This window comes from Oncorhynchus kisutch, linkage group LG2, assembly GCF_002021735.2.
Source record: "Oncorhynchus kisutch isolate 150728-3 linkage group LG2, Okis_V2, whole genome shotgun sequence".
In the NCBI taxonomy this organism is placed as follows: domain Eukaryota; kingdom Metazoa; phylum Chordata; class Actinopteri; order Salmoniformes; family Salmonidae; genus Oncorhynchus; species Oncorhynchus kisutch.
The window spans coordinates 8608662-8627566 of record NC_034175.2 but is presented as its reverse complement, the minus strand read 5'-3'; the positions used below and the strand labels follow the sequence as shown (position 1 = coordinate 8627566).

Sequence of the window (18905 nt, the reverse complement as noted above, 5' to 3'; positions counted from 1 at the left end):
TTGTAGAAACTTGTTAGGCTATTAATTTTCAATAACCATGTATGACCACAAAAGCCTGTGTACAGTACGGCCAAGTACAGTAAAATAATGTGGTTGAAATGTGACTGGCTATATGCCAACATATATCATAGGAATTTGAATTACTAGTGATGCCACTGTGCGATTCTGGGAAGAATAAAAAGGCTAAAAATGAAAAACACAGATCCATAACTATAGACTGAGATTCCGTCACTCAGCCGGTGCTTACAACAAAGATGTCATTTGAGAATCGATTGTTCGCTCATTTGAATGTAAATGTAACACATTTAAGGGTGGTTCACACCAAAAAATAGATACAACTTCAGCAAATACTTGCTCAATATAGATTTGATATCTTCAAGTGTCTTTTATAGGGGAGTACATGATCCACTCCACGAACATGTGAGAATTCCAACCAACTGTTAATTTTTTTATTTTTTTATTTTTATTTTACCTTTATTTAACCAGGTAGGCAAGTTGAGAACAAGTTCTCATTTACAATTGCGACCTGGCCAAGATAAAGCAAAGCAGTTCGACAGATAAAACGAGACAGAGTTACACATGGAGTAAAAACAAACATACAGTCAATAATGCAGTATAAACAAGTCTATATACAATGTGAGCAAATGAGGTGAGAAGGGAGGTAAAGGCAAAAAAGGCCATGATGGCAAAGTAAATACAATATAGCAAGTAAAATACTGGAATGGTAGTTTTGCAATGGAAGAATGTGCAAAGTAGAAATAAAAAATAATGGGGTGCAAAGGAGCAAAATAAATAAATTAATTAAAATTAAATACAGTTGGGAAAGAGGTAGTTGTTTGGGCTAAATTATAGGTGGGCTATGTACAGGTGCAGTAATCTGTGAGCTGCTCTGACAGTTGGTGCTTAAAGCTAGTGAGGGAGATAAGTGTTTCCAGTTTCAGAGATTTTTGTAGTTCGTTCCAGTCATTGGCAGCAGAGAACTGGAAGGAGAGGCGGCCAAAGAAAGAATTGGTTTTGGGGGTGACTAGAGAGATATACCTGCTGGAGCGTGTGCTACAGGTGGGAGATGCTATGGTGACCAGCGAGCTGAGATAAGGGGGGACTTTACCTAGCAGGGTCTTGTAGATGACATGGAGCCAGTGGGTTTGGCGACGAGTATGAAGCGAGGGCCAGCCAACGAGAGCATACAGGTCGCAATGGTGGGTAGTATATGGGGCTTTGGTGATAAAACGGATTGCACTGTGATAGACTGCATCCAATTTGTTGAGTAGGGTATTGGAGGCTATTTTGTAAATTACATCGCCAAAGTCGAGGATTGGTAGGATGGTCAGTTTTACAAGGGTATGTTTGGCAGCATGAGTGAAGGATGCTTTGTTGCGATATAGGAAGCCAATTCTAGATTTAACTTTGGATTGGAGATGTTTGATATGGGTCTGGAAGGAGAGTTTACAGTCTAACCAGACACCTAAGTATTTGTAGTTGTCCACGTATTCTAAGTCAGAGCCGTCCAGAGTAGTGATGTTGGACAGGCGGGTAGGTGCAGGTAGCGATCGGTTGAAGAGCATGCATTTAGTTTTACTTGTATTTAAGAGCAATTGGAGGCCACGGAAGGAGAGTTGTATGGCATTGAAGCTTGCCTGGAGGGTTGTTAACACAGTGTCCAAAGAAGGGCTGGAAGTATACAGAATGGTGTCGTCTGCGTAGAGGTGGATCAGGGACTCACCAGCAGCAAGAGCGACCTCATTGATGTATACAGAGAAGAGAGTCGGTCCAAGAATTGAACCCTGTGGCACCCCCATAGAGACTGCCAGAGGTCCGGACAGCAGACCCTCCGATTTGACACACTGAACTCTATCAGAGAAGTAGTTGGTGAACCAGGCGAGGCAATCATTTGAGAAACCAAGGCTGTCGAGTCTGCCGATGAGGATATGGTGATTGACAGAGTCGAAAGCCTTGGCCAGATCAATGAATACGGCTGCACAGTAATGTTTCTTATCGATGGCGGTTAAGATATCGTTTAGGACCTTGAGCGTGGCTGAGGTGCACCCATGACCAGCTCTGAAACCGGATTGCATAGCAGAGAAGGTATGGTGAGATTCGAAATGGTCGGTAATCTGTTTGTTGACTTGGCTTTCGAAGACCTTAGAAAGGCACGGTAGGATAGATATAGGTCTGTAGCAGTTTGGGTCAAGAGTGTCCCCCCCTTTGAAGAGGGGGATGACCGCAGCTGCTTTCCAATCTTTGGGAATCTCAGACGACACGAAAGAGAGGTTGAACAGGCTAGTAATAGGGGTGGCAACAATTTCGGCAGATAATTTTAGAAAGAAAGGGTCCAGATTGTCTAGCCCGGCTGATTTGTAGGGGTCCAGATTTTGCAGCTCTTTCAGAACATCAGCTGAATGGATTTGGGAGAAGGAGAAATGGGGAAGGCTTGGGCGAGTTGCTGTTGGGGGTGCAGTGCTGTTGTCCGGGGTAGGAGTAGCCAGGTGGAAAGCATGGCCAGCCGTAGAAAAATGCTTATTGAAATTCTCAATTATGGTGGATTTATCAGTGGTGACAGTGTTTCCTATCTTCAGTGCAGTGGGCAGCTGGGAGGAGGTGTTCTTATTCTCCATGGACTTTACAGTGTCCCAGAACTTATTTGAGTTAGTGTTGCAGGAAGCAAATTTCTGCTTGAAAAAGCTAGCCTTGGCTTTTCTAACTGCCTGTGTATAATGATTTCTAGCTTCCCTGAACAGCTGCATATCACGGGGGCTGTTCGATGCTAATGCAGAACGCCATAGGATGTTTTTGTGTTGGTTAAGGGCAGTCAGGTCTGGGGAGAACCAAGGGCTATATCTGTTCCTGGTTCTAAATTTCTTAAATGGGGCATGTTTATTTAAGATGGTTAGGAAGGCATTTAAAAAAAATATCCAGGCATCCTCTACTGACGGGATGAGATCAATATCCTTCCAGGATACCCCGGCCAGGTCGATTAGAAAGGCCTGCTCGCAGAAGTGTTTCAGGGAGCGTTTCAGTGATGAGTGGAGGTCGTTTGACCGCTGACCCATTACGGATGCAGGCAATGAGGCAGTGATCGCTGAGATCTTGGTTGAAGACAGCAGAGGTGTATTTAGAGGGGAAGTTGGTTAGGATGATATCTATGAGGGTGCCCGTGTTTAAGGTTTTGGGGAGGTACCTGGTAGGTTCATTGATTATTTGTGTGAGATTGAGGGCATCAAGTTTAGATTGTAGGATGGCTGGGGTGTTAAGCATGTTCCAGTTTAGGTCGCCTAGCAGCACGAACTCTGAAGATAGATGGGGGGCAATCAGTTCACATATGGTGTCCAGAGCACAGCTGGGGGCAGAGGGTGGTCTATAGCAGGCGGCAACGGTGAGAGACTTGTTTTTAGAGAGGTGGATTTTTAAAAGTAGAAGTTCAAATTGTTTGGGTACAGACCTGGATAGTAGGACAGAACTCTGCAGGCTATCTTTGCAGTAGATTGCAACACCGCCCCCTTTGGCAGTTCTATCTTGTCTGAAAATGTTGTAGTTTGGAATTAAAATGTCTGAGTTTTTGGTGGTCTTCCTAAGCCAGGATTCAGACACAGCTAGAACATCCGGGTTGGCAGAGTGTGCTAAAGCAGTGAATAGAACAAACTTAGGGAGGAGGCTTCTAATGTTAATCTTCTAATGTTAACATGCATGAAACCAAGGCTATTACGGTTACAGAAGTCGTCAAAAGAGAGCGCCTGGGGAATAGGAGTGGAGCTAGGCACTGCAGGGCCTGGATTCACCTCTACATCGCCAGAGGAGTTAATCAACTGTTGTTTACAAATCAATCATTTACAAATCATTCATACTTGTGTCAAGGATTAGAATCAAATTTTCAGTTTTGAAATACCCAATTCTAACATTTAAAAATCTGAGAAAAGTTTTGTAAAACTTGGTCCTGTTGATTACTATAATTCCCAGCTGTGTCTCACTCTAGATAACTGCTGTCTGAAACCAGACATACACTGAAGAAGGTGGACAACGAAACGTTTGTGTTAGTTTATTCCCTGGCCTGCTGAAAAACAAAAAAATGAAAGCGGAAGTTGGGAAGTTTTGTATATTCTGTGTTCAAACCACCCTTTATTCGTGGTATATTGGTTTAACACACCAACATTTTGAGTTTGAGCGCAATGGTACATAAAAACATGAGTTAAAAAGTGGCCCTTTTTTTATCACTGGATAAAATGGAAATACAGTTACTGTTGTGGTTGTACTGGTCTTCATTTTATATGCTTTGCTCAACTTAGGACTTCTAGTATCATGGTGTGGAGTCTACTCAGGTCTTCCTCATCTCCAATTTCAGTACCTCTCCATGACTTCCCCAAACTGGTGGAGACAATGGAGAAGGAACTTCCTGTTCTCAAGAGGCATGTCCTGCTGTTAGCCATTCCTAACATGAGCCTGAAAGTGGTCCTGGAAGCTCCTCACTGACATCCTTCAAAGACCAGATAAGAACTACAATAAACTAAAGAAGCCCATAGAGATCATTTTCCTGCATAGGAAAGCCGTGCACTCTTGTTCTTACCCTGCGTTCTCTGGGGACATATTCTCGATCTCGACTGGGACCAGAGAGGTTTTGCCCCGGGGGACCCACATCTCTGTCTCGGCGTGGCCTTCTCCTCACTCCCTGTCCATACATGCCAGGTTGAATGTGGCCAGATTCTGACATGTTGCACACTGTGGTTAACTGTCAAAATAAAATGGGAACAGATAGCTACAACATCAGTTCAAATGTAATGGATACTACTCTACTGATATGCAGCAGCTAGCTACAGTAACAAATATATTTGGGTGGAACGGATCTGAAGAGTGGCTATATACACAATTCCTGGCTCTTAAAAGCGGAAGTAGCTGCAGGTGGGTCGACGCACTTCCGGCAACAGAAATGCCAATGGCGGACTCGAAAAACATACGTGTTTGTAGTGTCCCGCAGTGCTCATATATCCCCCTCGCATTGAAGAAGTGGGGGCATGCAATTAGAAGAGACGTCGAGGAAGCCCATTCTGTATATTTGCAACTTACACTTCAACCCTGGCGACTTCGTCAGACCGCAAGGGTCTGAAGTCGGGGCTGTTCCTAGACGTTTCCAATGGAACGACTATCATCCCGCAACAACGCGGGAATCTGGATATGAAAGGGCAAAGGCTCGTCTTGGAGTTGATGTTCGAGAAACCGAGAACAGGAGCCGGACACTTAACTGTGACCACGACTATACGAAACCTCCTCTTGGTAAGTGGTGAATGTCTATTATTATTATTATTAGCTAGATCAACTCGATGTCCAGGTAAAGTGGACAGGAACATTATAAATAGATGATATACCTACTACACGAACAGCCATGAACAAACCATGGAAATTGCCATAGTTGTAGCCGGGAGAATTACAATGATTGAATGAACACGCTAGTCTTTCCAGGCCAACGACGCATATATGTAAAACACTTTCACTCGTCTTTCATTTTACAATACACATAGTTCTTTCGTTAACACTTACTGGATAAAATGGAAATACAGTTACTGTTGTGGTTGTACTGGTCTTCATTTTATATGCTTTGCTCAACTTAGGACTTCTAGTATCATGGTGTGGAGTCTCCTCAGGTCTTCCTCATCTCCAATTTCAGTACCTCTCCATGACTTCCCCAAACTGGTGGAGACAATGGAGAAGGAACTTCCTGTTCTCAAGAGGCATGTCCTGCTGTTAGCCATTCCTAACATGAGCCTGAAAGTGGTCCTGGAAGCTCCTCACTGACATCCTTCAAAGACCAGATAAGAACTACAATAAACTAAAGAAGCCCATAGAGATAATTTTCCTGCATAGGAAAGCCATGCACTCTTGTTCTTACCCTGCGTTCTCTGGGGACATATTCTCGATCTCGACTGGGACCAGAGAGGTTTTGCCCCGGGGGACCCACATCTCTGTCTCGGCGTGGCCTTCTCCTCTGTCCCTGTCCATACATGCCAGGTTGAATGTGGCCAGATTCTGACATGTTGCACACTGTGGTTAACTGTCAAAATAAAATGGGAACAGATAGCTACAACATCAGTTCAAATGTAATGGATACTACTCTACCGATATGCAGCAGCTAGCTACAGTAACAAATATATTTGGGTGGAACGGATCTGAAGAGTGGCTATATACACAATTCCTGGCTCTTAAAAGCGGAAGTAGCTGCAGGTGGGTCGACGCACTTCCGGCAACAGAAATGCCAATGGCGGACTCGAAAAACATACGTGTTTGTAGTGTCCCGCAGTGCTCATATATCCCCCTCGCATTGAAGAAGTGGGGGCATGCAATTAGAAGAGACGTCGAGGAAGCCCATTCTGTATATTTGCAACTTACACTTCAACCCTGGCGACTTCGTCAGACCGCAAGGGTCTGAAGTCGGGGCTGTTCCTAGACGTTTCCAATGGAACGACTATCATCCCGCAACAACGCGGGAATCTGGATATGAAAGGGCAAAGGCTCGTCTTGGAGTTGATGTTCGAGAAACCGAGAACAGGAGCCGGACACTTAACTGTGACCACGACTATACGAAACCTCCTCTTGGTAAGTGGTGAATGTCTATTATTATTATTATTATTATTATTATTAGCTAGATCAACTCGATGTCCAGGTAAAGTGGACAGGAACATTATAAATAGATGATATACCTACTACACGAACAGCCATGAACAAACCATGGAAATTGCCATAGTTGTAGCCGGGAGAATTACAATGATTGAATGAACACGCTAGTCTTTCCAGGCCAACGACGCATATATGTAAAACACTTTCACTCGTCTTTCATTTTACAATACACATAGTTCTTTCGTTAACACTTACGTTATGCGATTAATTAGGGCTTCATGAAGGATTAGCTACTTGCTTTCCAGATAGAATCCACCAAACGGAAACAAAAACAAACGGTAACGCTGAAGTACATCTCTCAAATCTTTCTTTGGGAAACGAAGCCAGCTGACTAGGCTACATTAGTTCCGGGCAGTTCAGTGTGGTTTTGCTGCACGACAGGGGAGTATTCATTTTTGCCAAAAACGTTTTCCGTTTTGCAACGAATACGAGAGTTTCTATTGGACAAATTCAAGTAGGTATGTGCTAGGTCCCTCCCCGTTTCGTTCCGTTTGCTCTGTTTTCTTCCGTTTGGTTCTTAAACGTTAAACTGTTTCCGTTGCAAGACGTAATGAATACAACACATAATTCCATGTTTTGTAAACTGATTGGAGTTCTGACGTTTGTAAATGCTGTGTAAAATTTGGTTAGTAAATTGTAGCACCGTTCATGTAGTTCAGGCATACTTTTAGCTAATCATACTCTTTATATATATATATATATATAACAGGGTGTCACATGTTGATGACAATAATTTCAGATGGATTTTTGAAATGTTTTTACAAATTTAAATTCCCCACTTAGCTAATAAAATAGGCCTAATAATTAATTAATGACATAATAAAAATGGCATAATTGAAATGGCATCACATTTAAATCATAAATTAAAGTAGGACCTTATGGACAGAGGTTATATTATGGTAAACAAAGGTACAGTGTGTCATTTCTACAGCAGTATGTGTAGCCTAATTATGCATTTGTTTATTTGGTTGTTTTTTGCAAATGTGTGGAAATCGTTAAGTATAATATGAATACTGGGAGTTGTAGTATAGCGTTTACAAAGATGGCCACTGGTGCATACTGGGAGCTGTAGGCTTCACACTGACTCCACCCATTCCTGTTAAAACAGGAAATAGAGAATAAATGATGGAAGCCAAAGCAGGGATTTTTAACGTTTAAAAGGGACATAAAAGGTAATTGTTTTACAAATGTTGCTATAGTTATGTACAATTCGTAGTAGGTGTTAGCTAGGGAATTTAAGTCCAAAAATAAACGAATCAATGCCAATTTCGCACGTGCACCAAACCAACGGCATTATCGAATGGGAGAACGCGCTCTCTCTAGATCGATAACAACAGCATTGAGCGCGTCATTACATTGGAGAGAAATTGTTACGTGATCCTCACATTTGAGAGTTAACTTGTACGTTATTGAGCGATCTAGCTACACACCTGTGTAGTCTGAAGTACATAATTGGAATAACTGGTTGTCTCATATCTAGTTAGGGGTGTATTCATGACGCTAGTCTGTTACAAATCGTTTCGGAAACGGAAGCAAACAAAACGGGGCGGGACCTACCAGAATTTGTCCAATTTGCAACTGTTTGCACTAATGATTACACCCTAGATTGTCTGAATAAAAACATATTTTTGATAACTTTAGCCTAGCTAACGCTAGTACCAGCAGAGAGGAGATCTAAACTTTTATTTAACTAGGCAGGTCAGTTAAGAACAAATTCTTATTTACAATGATGGCCTACCCCGACCATACCCGGATGCTGCTGGGCCAGTTATGCGCCGCTCTATGGGACTCCCAATCACGGCTGGATGTTATATAGCCTGGATTCGAACCAGGGACTGTAGTGACGCCTCTTGCACTGAGATGCAGTGACTTAGACCATTGCGTCACTCGGGCGCTTAGCTGGACAATATCATGGAAGTTAACAACCCTCTTGGCCAATATTAGCAACATTTTGCAGAAAGTGGCATTAGAACTAATGTTTTGCCTTTTGGAGTTTAACTATCACAGTCTACAGTAATGCCAAACAAACTGGCAACTAACCCTTCTTCTATCTGTGGTAATACTGTAGCAAGTTATTATGACTTTCTCCATGTCACTATATCATCTGTGTGTGTGTCTGTCAGTCACTGTCTGTGTGGATTTCTTTTTGCTTACTTTGTGTCCCTCAAAATGTAGGGAGCCAGTATACGGTTGCTATGGAGATGGCTCCAGAAGACATAGTGATTCAGGAGACCGTGGGGGCAGAGGTGGAACTACTGGAGGATATGAACAAAGCCCACAAGCAGAGTCCACCGGTGAGTTGCATAAACAGAGTTGATACAGGCCAGAGACTACAGTTATCAATGATATCCTATCAGTGTTCCCAGTAGAATGTCATCCATCCCAAATTATGTACAGCGGGAGAGTACATATCATTTTGATGGCTGTCAATTTTGATAATTTGTTTCAGGAATTTTTCATTGTTTACATTTTTAACCCAAATTCCTTTTCAATCAATTCAGTCTGGCATGGAAATGGAATAGTCTCTGTATCCATCTTGAATGTATCCCTATCTCTACTTCTCTCTTTCTTCTCTCAGTGCCCTCTCCATTGGCTGCCTTGTTATTTTCTCTCTTTTTTTCATCTGCAGGACAGGGAACCCTCTGAAAATCTGTTTTATTTCTACACCTGTACACTTGGTAATTTTATATGTTTTCCTTATGTAGGCTATTAAAGGAGAAGTTCACTCTTTTGAACCAAATCTGTATTTGACATGTTTTAGAAGTACCAGACACTTTTTTTGCGATTTCATTTGTTTTTGAGAAGCATGCCCCACAAGCGATATACTTCCTCATGCTTGTTCAGCAGTTTCAGGGGCATTATAAAACATGAAAAAATGCTCCAAAAACACCTAAGTACGTATGTTTTTGAAAAACAGCAACTCTCTCAGTATAGTGATGTTGTACACATTAAATTGTGTGATTCCGAACTTTATCCGCAACGTTATATTCCATTTTGTGTGACTCGAGCGATACTTCTCCATGTAACCCATGATACTTTTCTGTGTGCATATGCGCAGGCTACACGGAGAAGTGGCACAGATGCATAGGGGAAACTACTCGACTCTCACAAAATGGAGTATAAAGGTGTGATTAATGTTAGGAATGACAGAATGTCATGTGTATTGCTGGTGGGGTAAGTTTCTCAAAAACAAATGAAATCACAAAGCGTCTGCATACTTCTATAAAATGCCATTTACATACAAAATACAGAACTTATCCTTTAATGAACTGATTAAGAAAAACTACTCTGGCTGTTAGGCTTTGAGTATGCTGTATCTTTCTGTAGACTGTTTCCAAGGCTCTATTTATTGACGTTCACCAGTGTCTGCCTCATATGTACAATAAACAATAATATATTTGTGGTCAGTCAACAGTCATCACTTTGTAAACTATTGCTTGATTAAATTACTCACTTTGTCTCTAATAAGTAATTTTGCTGTGAATTGCAGGAGATCCCCAGGTTTTCTGTGCCACGCCCGTTCTCCATGCCAGAGGACTCGAGTGACGATGACTGTGACCTGTCAGGGGACAGCGTCTCTGCTTACGGCATGCATTCCATGGAGCTGGGGGGAAAGTGCTGGGAATGTGGCGTGCAATTCAAGTCTGGTCAGGAGTTGATCGAACACTTTGAGAGCCACGGGTCCAAGGTCTCAACGTCCTGCAACATCTGTCGGGTGACTTTCAGTCGCACAATATCACTGGCTAAGCACCTAGTCAACGCACACCCAAACTCAGTCCTCCATTGCAGCAACTGCCAGCTGCATTTCAGCAACTTGTGGGATCTCAACAAGCACATAGGAATACACTTGTTCACTGAGTTGTTAAATACACCCCTTGGGTACATCTCAAATAATGTCTTGAATAGCAGTGAAGAGACTTTAAAGGGACAGCATACTGTTCCTTCAGTTGTGGCTCTTGACCATGAGGACACCTCAAATGATGGCTTGAATGGAAGTGAGGAGACTTTAAATGCACAGTGTACTCCACCTTCAGCGGTGACCCTAGACCATACATACAGCATGGAAAGCAATGGGAGAGTGTCAAAGACAAGACATAGGCTGGAGGAATCAGAGGAGGAGGAGGAAGATGTCAAACCAGACCCCTCCACTCTGACTCCCTCACTGAGGATCCGTGTCAAACTCGAGAGAGGGGTTGAGGTTGATTGCGCCCCCCTCCAGTGGGATGAGGGGATGAACGATGGAGAGGGGGGTGAATATAGCGAAGACACTGAGAGCGCTGGAGGAGCAGACAACGACAGGTTAACAGAGAGCAGCGGGGAAACTGATATCGATGAGGAGGACATCAGACTGAGTGAAGAAGAGGAGGAGGAAATTAAAAGCAAACAGGGAGAGGATGGGAATAATGACATCCACAGCGAAGAAGAGGACGCTGAGACGCTTATTGACCAAGAGGGTGAGCCCTCCTCGTCTGAGCGGGAGTCAGAATTTGACCCAGAAGAGTTATCGGATTCTGACTCGAGGTCCAGCAGCACTGGGGAATCTAGTGGGTCTTCTTACACTCCCGTACGCACACGGAACGCCAAGACCCGGCCATCCCGGACTAAGCAGCACAAGACCAAGTTGTCCCAAGTCAAGCCTTATTATTGCATCTATTGTGCCAAAGGACCGTATCATAATATGGAATTTCATGTGAAGACCTGCAATATGAAGAAGGACTTTCAATGCTCTTTATGCCAAGCAGTCTTCCCTACCGAGATGGCCATGTTGGACCATCAGGTTCGGACTCACTCTGAAGCCATATCGGGCCAAATGTACGCCTGTGAATTCTGCCGCCAGGTCTTCCCCGATCTGGCCATCTACAAAAACCACAACTGTCCCAAAAAAGACACACCCCCGCCATATGTTCCTGATCCCACTACGTGTATCTATTGTGGAACAGGGCCATTCATTAATATGGACGTTCATTTGAGAGGCTGCAGTTGGAAAGGTCTTACATGCACTGAGTGCAGGGTACTCTTCCATAATAGGAAGGCCCTGCAGAACCATAACGTTTCAGTTCACGGACAGCTTTCCACTATGTGTGCGGTTTGCGGCAGAGGGCCATTCACTGATATGGACTTCCATTTGAGGAGCTGCTCTAGGGATTGGTCCTTCCAATGCTCTGAGTGCAAAGTCCAATTTCCTTCTGAGAAATCCCTGGTGGACCATAATCTTAAATATCACAGTGCCACATTAAAGACCTCTGACCAAGGTGTCTGTGTTTATTGCGGCTGTGGACCATTCACTAGTCTGGACATCCACATGAGGACCTGCTCTAAGCAGAAGGGCTTAAAATGCTCTGTGTGCAAAGTTTTTTTTCCTACTGAATCAGTCCTGGCTGATCATATGGTTTGCTATCATAGCACCCCATACCATGTCCATAGAACCCCATACCATGTCCATAGAACCCCATACCAAGTCCAGAGCATCCCATACCAAGTCCAGAGCACGGACTCCGAGACCGCTGAAGGTACCTGTCTCTATTGTGGCAGAGGTCCATTCACTAGTCTGGATATCCACTTGAGGACCTGCTCTGGGAAGAAGGGCTTCAAATGCTTTGTTTGCAACGTTTTCTTTCCTACAGAGACAGCCCTGGCCGACCATAAGGTTCTCTTTCACAGTATCCCATCAGATACCCCTGACAAAGGTACCTGTGACCATTGTGGCAAGGGGCCATTCACTAATCTGGACAACCACATGAAGACCTGCTCTAAGAGGAAGTGCATCCAATGTTCTGTGTGCAAGTTGTTCTTTCCTAGTGATGTCCTGGCCAACCATATGATTTCCTATCACAGTACCAAATCCCGAGTTCAGAGCCCAGTCACAGAGATGCCTGACAACGGTGCCTGTGTCCGTTGCGGCAGAGGGCCCTTCACTAGTCTGGAACATCACATGAAGTACTGCAATAAGCAGAAGGGTATCCAATGCGTTATGTGTAAAGCTTACTTTCTTACTGAGGGCAGTCTGGTGGACCATATTGTTTTAGCTCACGCTGACAAGCTGGTCACCCAAGCTGGTGGGTCCTCCGCTACGACTTTCTCCTTCGTACCCATGGCTATCTCTACCACCTCAGGCCAGCAGAGCCCCAGTAGCTCCACCCTGATGTGTTGCAGTAGTGGCATTAAGGAGCTGAAACGACTGGTCCCAGTGTCTGATCAGGGCCAGCTAACACCTGCTGGACAGTCTGTGTCTCTGCCTAGAGTAATGCTGTCTACCACCTCCTCTTCCCAGCCAGCTGTTCCTGTGGTGGCCACCTTGCTCATTGACAACACTGGTGGTGGTCCAGCGAAAATTGCCAGGCTGGTCCCAGTGGCCCCACAGACCAACCCTCCCAAAACGCAGGTCACGGCACCCACGCAGACTAACACAGCAAAGCCCCTTGGGCAGTTCTCTAACCTTCTGCAACAGACTGTCCATCAGGCTAAATCTGTCCAACAGCAGACACCCAGGCCCATTGCCCTAGCCATGGACCCTATCAGATCCCCCACCACCCCATCCCCTAGATCTGTCTCAGCCTCTGCCCCGGGGAAAATCACCATGATCCACCTCTCACCTGTCCCCACCCCCCCCCTAGCGCAGTCTTCCCCCTTTACCCTTGCCTTTGCCCCAGCCCCTCTAAGCATCATGTGTATGTTTGTGAATAGAAGTAAGGAGCTGGCCCTGGAGAAACGCATGAAGATGAGCTGGCGCTCCAAGTGCACCTACACCTGCCGCCAGTGCGGCGCCGTCTCGCAGCAGCCCTCGCTCAGTGTGAAGCACCGCTACCTCCACCGGGGCTCCCGGCGGTACCGCTGCCACTGTGGTAGGTCGTTCCTGCGGCGGTTGCACCTCCTGCGCCACTATCTCCAGCACGCCCAGGCCACCCGCTACATATGCACTGCCTGCGGGGAGACCTTCGACGGAGCAAAGTGCCTCGCACAGCACATGGTTGGAGCTTCCAACACGACTCGATGTCCAGGTGACAGCATAACTTTGAAGCTGAGGAAAGCGTGCCGGATGCCCTTCTCCTGTCACTGTGGGCAGGTGTTTTGTAGGCCCGCTGCTTTTCTCTGGCACAAACTGAAAAACACCCAAAGGACTTAACACTGAAATGGGCCCACAGCAGGGCCCAGTCTAGGCCCTATTCAAAGCAGTGGTTTTTCCATGGCTCACACAGGCAGGCAAGCCTATCATTTACTATGTTACGGGTAGAGGAGGACAATGCAGTTTGTGGACTTGCTTGACTTTTTTCACTGAATGAAAGATGATTCCTTAAGAAATAATCTATGTATGTATTGGTTTAAAATGTGTTTTCACTTCCACTAAAACATTGTTTTCACCAAAAGAGCAAAAATACAATCATATTAAAATTATATATTTTACTTGAGTTGTCTTTGTAAGAGGTCATAGGGTACATTAGGAAGACTAAAGCATTATCATTCATTCGGTTCCATGAGATGGCCATATTATAAGTAGGTTATGATTTAGCTGGTAGAACAATACTCATCCAAATACTTCCACTCACCAATGGCTTTTAATTGTCAGGAAGACCAGAACATTTATTTACAATGCATGGTTTTATCATGTGCAAAAGAAAAGCTGTAAACGCAGTTATCGTTTTTGCAGAATCTATCCTTTTGTAAGCCGATTTCACAATATTACCTCTACATGTTATCCTCATGTTAAAAAAACGAAATATATATATTTTTAAATTACATATCTTAACTCCAGTTAATGAAAATGCAGAAGTCCAGTTTAAATACAACCATGGGAATAGTTGTCCTCACAAGGTGCTTGATTTAGTAATGCCCCAGATTACCAGCCTTACCATTGGGGCTGGAGAACGGGTACAATTTGTGGATTCACAAAGTGAATTACATAAATTATGCATATAAGACAATGCAGTGCCCCTGACCCATATTTCCCCATTCACACTTGAGTGCAACATATATTGAGAGCTGTGTTCTAAAAATCCACCCTCATTTAAAGACTGACCACTTTTAATCCTACCTGTGTACTAAATATAATTTGGCTGTTACTAGTCCAAAACAATCCATGTCACAAGTATTGTTTGGTAAAAGATTTCAAACGTTTTTAGACTGATGATGTATTACCCAAAGGCTGCCACAGAGACCCAAGAATATGATGTCGTTTGACATTCATGTCTATGACTGGTGTGTGATTGTCATGCATGTACATATCCTCTGGGGGGAGCTGTCACATCAGAATTAGAATAACAGTGAGCAATGTCTCCATGTACTTTATGCAGGTTGACATTTATTGTCTTGAGTCTTGCCCTGGGAGCAGAACTGAGCGGTTTCCACTAAATGGGTGACTTACAAATTCAAAGTTGGCTATATTGTAAAAATTAATGAAAACAACAATTTGGCATTATGTTTAGCAGCGTGGTTGGGTTTCAAATCAGATTTTATGACTGTGGCTGTGCCAGCTAGTGACCACTGCAGAGCTGCCTCCAGTACATGAGTTATCCCAATAAATATCAGCCTGCGTACTTTATTAGGCTATGCCACTTGTCTTGATCGTTATGAGAATAGCTTAACTATGTAAACTGACTGCTTCCCCATACAATCATCCTTAAAACAACAATATATGTCGGGCTTTAACAGTCTAGATGAGTTATTTATGCGAAAGAGTCTCTGTTAAATTCAGTCTACTTCGGTAACCACACACTACCCTAGGGAGTGTTTGAGTGGGAGAGCGGGCAGCCCTTGAGACATGGCAACTGACTAGCAGTTTATCCCTCTGACTAAGGCCATGTGAAGAGAAATTGTTTTATTTCCTAATCCAACAAAATCTAGAGGATTAGAACAGTAAGAGAACAGAGATGTGTATTTTATAAGTGACCAGCAGCTCTCTCTAGTAATAAGGCAGTTGTCCCATACACTGGTGCCTCTGAGAATGTCACCTCTTTATACTTCCTGTTAGGAAAAACGTGTGGAATAACCGTTGTGTTTTACTTGTGGAAAAAGGTATGATTGAAAGACGCTTTGAGGGAGGCTGTCAATACTGAGTGGCATTCAAAGTTCCCCTCACATTTAAAAACCTTGTTTAAACCTCTCGTTCCATAGGAACCAGGCATTGTGTTTAGGAGACTCCAATGTAACTTGTAACACTAATAGCAGGAGTTAGGGGACATACTTTACAGAGCCATCAGAGGGTGAACCCATAGAGCCCCTCCCTCTGAGATGATACAATCTACAGAACCAGAGGCCATGTTACTGGAGTTCTTCATTGAGATTGTTAACGCAACATTTTCTACATTAAACACATCTGATAAAAATACACCAGTCATCTATATCAGACGCCGCTGTAGTAAAATGAAGTCCTTTTTTGTCTTTACAAGTACGAGTCGTTGTGCGTAGTGTCCATTCAGCCGCTGGGTCAGAACATGATGCCAGCCGTGGTCCTGGCAGTAGTCCAAGTGGTGCAGCAGGCCAAATGTTAAATGCAGCTTTGGGGGGGAAGAGGATTCCCATCCCGGTCTGATGGAAATTACAGAAGGCTGGTAGCATCCATATTTAGTCTTTGGGAAAGGCCTGCAGCGAGTGTGGTTCACCCAACCACCACACAGCCACGAGTCACCTGGAGAGAGAGAGAATAGTTAGAATCTACAGTGCAGGTTATTCTCAAGCATGTTCATATCAAGTTTGGTTGTGATAGTTAAAGGTGCTAGACATTTTTTATTTTATTTTTGCATTGTAATGTCAGAAAATGTCCATAATATATCTGGCACTAATAGTGGAATGATAGTGTTTCACACTATTACTTAACCACCAGTGTTGTGATTGGCAGGGATATTCGCCTATTGATTTCTACTGCCGGAGTGGCATCTGTTGTCAAACTGTGAAAGCTGTTCGGACTTTGGCTGTGTTATCTAGTTGACAAAACAAGCACTGAATAGTGTAGGGAGTCATTGTATCATCTAAATGTTGTGAAATATATTTTCAATAATACAAAAATATATTTTTTTACAGCTGTTTAAAGCTGGTGGGCCAAAACCAGAAGTAACAGTAACAATATTTTGTTATTGAAAATATATTTCGCAGTGATTTAGTGCCATGATTCCTTATACTATTCAGTGCTTTTTTTCTCTCACATAAACGGAAAATGCAACCAGGAAATGACAGAGCGATTTCCACTAGATAACACAGCCATAAAGTCAGAACAGCTTTGACAACAGATGCTTGGCTGGCTGGAGAAATCAATAGGTGAATATCACAACACTGGCAGATAAATAATACTGTGAAACACTAACACTACTATTCCACAATTAGTGCCAGATACTGTATATTATGGACATTTTCTGAAATTACACAAAAAATCCCTATTTGTAGCACCTTTAAAGGTCTACTGTAAAAACTGCTTAGTTTGTGGTTGTGAAATGGTCTAATCTCAGGGTTGTGTTTGGGTTGTGGTTGTCTTAACTATACCTGATATACAGTAACAGTTGTGGTTGTGTGAGCTGTAGCTGATATGAGTTCTGTATTTGTATTTATTAAGGATCCCCATTAGCTGCTGCCAAGGCAGTAGCTACACTTCTCGGGGTCCAAACAAGATGAAGGCGATTACATCGCAAAAAAATAAAACAGTACATCATACAACACATTATTACACCACTACTCTACCACTACATTCAGTATCTACAATACAAAATGGATAATACCACAATACAACAACATTACAATGTGTGTGCGTATGTGTGCGTCTCTTTACAGTCCACATTGTTCCATAAGGTGTAGTTTTATCTGTTTTTCAAATCAGATTTTTACTGCTTGCATGAGTTAATTGATGTGCAATAGAGTTCCATGTAGTCATGGCTCTGTGTAGTACTGTGCCTTTATCGGTGTCCTGGACTTGGAGACTGAAGAGACCCCTGGTGGTATGTCTTGTGGGGTATGCATGGGTGAGCTGTGTGCTAGTCACTTGAACAGACAGCTTGGTGCTTTCATCATTTCATCATCATACCTCTCACAAAGACAAGTAGTACAGTCAATCTATCCTCTACTTTGAGCCATGAGAGATCGACATGCATGTTATTGATTTTAGCTCGCTGTGTACATTAAAGGACCAGCCGTGCTGCTCTGTTCTGGGGCAACTGTCATTTGCCGATGTCCCTCTTTGTGGCACTTTACCATATGACTGGGCAGTAGTCCAGCTGCAACAACTAGGGCCTGTAGGACTTGTTTTGTTGATAGTGATGTCAAGAAAGCAGAGTAGCACTTTATTACGCACAGACCTCTCCACATTTTTGCTACCGTTGCATCAATATGTTTTGACTGTGACGGTTTCTAATCCAGAATTACACAACGCAGTTTAGTCTCAACTTGCTCAATTTCCACATTATTCATTACAATATTAAGTTGAGGTTTAGGGTTTAGTGAATGGTTAGTCACAAAGTTTTGAGAAATATTTAGGACTAGCTAATTACTTGTCATCCATTCGAAAACTGATAGCAGGTCTTTGTTGTGTTGCAGTGATTTCACTTGCAGTGGTAGCTGACATGTACGATGTTGAGTCATCAGCATAAATAGACACACAGGCTTTGCTCCGTGCCAGTGGCATGTCATTAGTAAAGATTGAAAAAGGTAAGGGGCCTAGTCAGCTCCCACTATTTTTTCCAAAAGTTTACTAAGGGTTGGTAGCAGGTTGATTGGTTGCCTGTTTGAACCAGTAAAGGGTGCTTTTGCTATTCTTGGGTACCGGAATGACTTTTGCTTCTCTCCAGGCCTGAGGGTACATACTTTCCTGTAGGCTTACATTGAAGAGATGCAAATAGGAGTGGCACTATAGTCCACCATCATCCTTAGTAATTTTCCATACAAGTTGTCAGACCCAGGTGGTTTGTCATTGTTGATAGACAAATCATTTTTTCACCTCTTCCACGCTCACTTTACAGAATTCAAAATTACAAAGTTTGTCCTTCATAATTCAGTCAGTTATTCATGGATGTGTAAGGGCAGAGTTTGTTGTTGGTTACATGCCTACATTTTCTAATCTTGCCAATGAAAAAATCATTAAAATAGTTGGCAATATCAGTTGGTTTTGTGATGAATAAGCCATCTGATTCAATGAGCTGAGTTCGGCTTTTTGCCCAAAATTTCATTAAGGTGCTCCAAAGCTTTTTACTGTCATCCTTTATATCATTTATCTTTGTTTCATAGTAAAACATGTTCTTATTTTTGTTTAGTTAAGTAACATTTTTTAT

General features: G+C 43.2%; 2 protein-coding genes and 1 long non-coding RNA gene across 7 annotated transcripts in view; 1 reads left to right on the top strand and 2 right to left on the bottom strand.

The window, feature by feature from the left end:
• Nucleotides 1–4113: 4113 nt before the first annotated feature.
• On the bottom strand, nucleotides 4114–7029 carry LOC109907206 (uncharacterized). 2 transcript variants are annotated; one of them, XR_004205012.1, is made up of 5 exons: nucleotides 6856–7024; nucleotides 5876–6037; nucleotides 5527–5785; nucleotides 4559–4720; nucleotides 4114–4468 (listed from the first exon to the last, which is right to left on the bottom strand). It is a non-coding gene; the product is annotated as an uncharacterized LOC109907206 (long non-coding RNA). The 2 variants fall into 2 exon arrangements; XR_004205011.1 differs by having other exon boundaries at nucleotides 4559–5785; nucleotides 6856–7029.
• Nucleotides 4898–14061, top strand: si:dkey-79d12.4 (uncharacterized). 4 transcript variants are annotated; one of them, XM_031802722.1, is made up of 3 exons: nucleotides 4898–5262; nucleotides 8836–8954; nucleotides 10151–14061. In XM_031802722.1, exons 1-3 carry the CDS (start codon nucleotides 5004–5006, stop codon nucleotides 13781–13783), a joined length of 4011 nt encoding a protein of 1336 aa, XP_031658582.1. In that variant the 5' UTR covers nucleotides 4898–5003; the 3' UTR covers nucleotides 13784–14061. The 4 variants fall into 4 exon arrangements, with proteins under 4 accessions (XP_031658582.1, XP_031658575.1, XP_031658598.1 ...); XM_031802715.1 differs by lacking the exon at nucleotides 4898–5262 and adding an exon at nucleotides 6052–6579; XM_031802738.1 differs by lacking the exon at nucleotides 4898–5262 and adding an exon at nucleotides 7689–7832.
• Nucleotides 14062–14194: 133 nt separating this feature from the next.
• Nucleotides 14195–18905, bottom strand: part of LOC109900856 (intermediate conductance calcium-activated potassium channel protein 4) — a 48601-nt gene continuing 43890 nt past the window's right edge. The window contains exon 9 of the mRNA XM_020496719.2: nucleotides 14195–16282. Coding sequence (XP_020352308.1) covers nucleotides 16279–16282 — 4 coding nt within the window. The 3' untranslated portion in view covers nucleotides 14195–16278. The remainder of the gene's footprint in view (nucleotides 16283–18905) is intronic.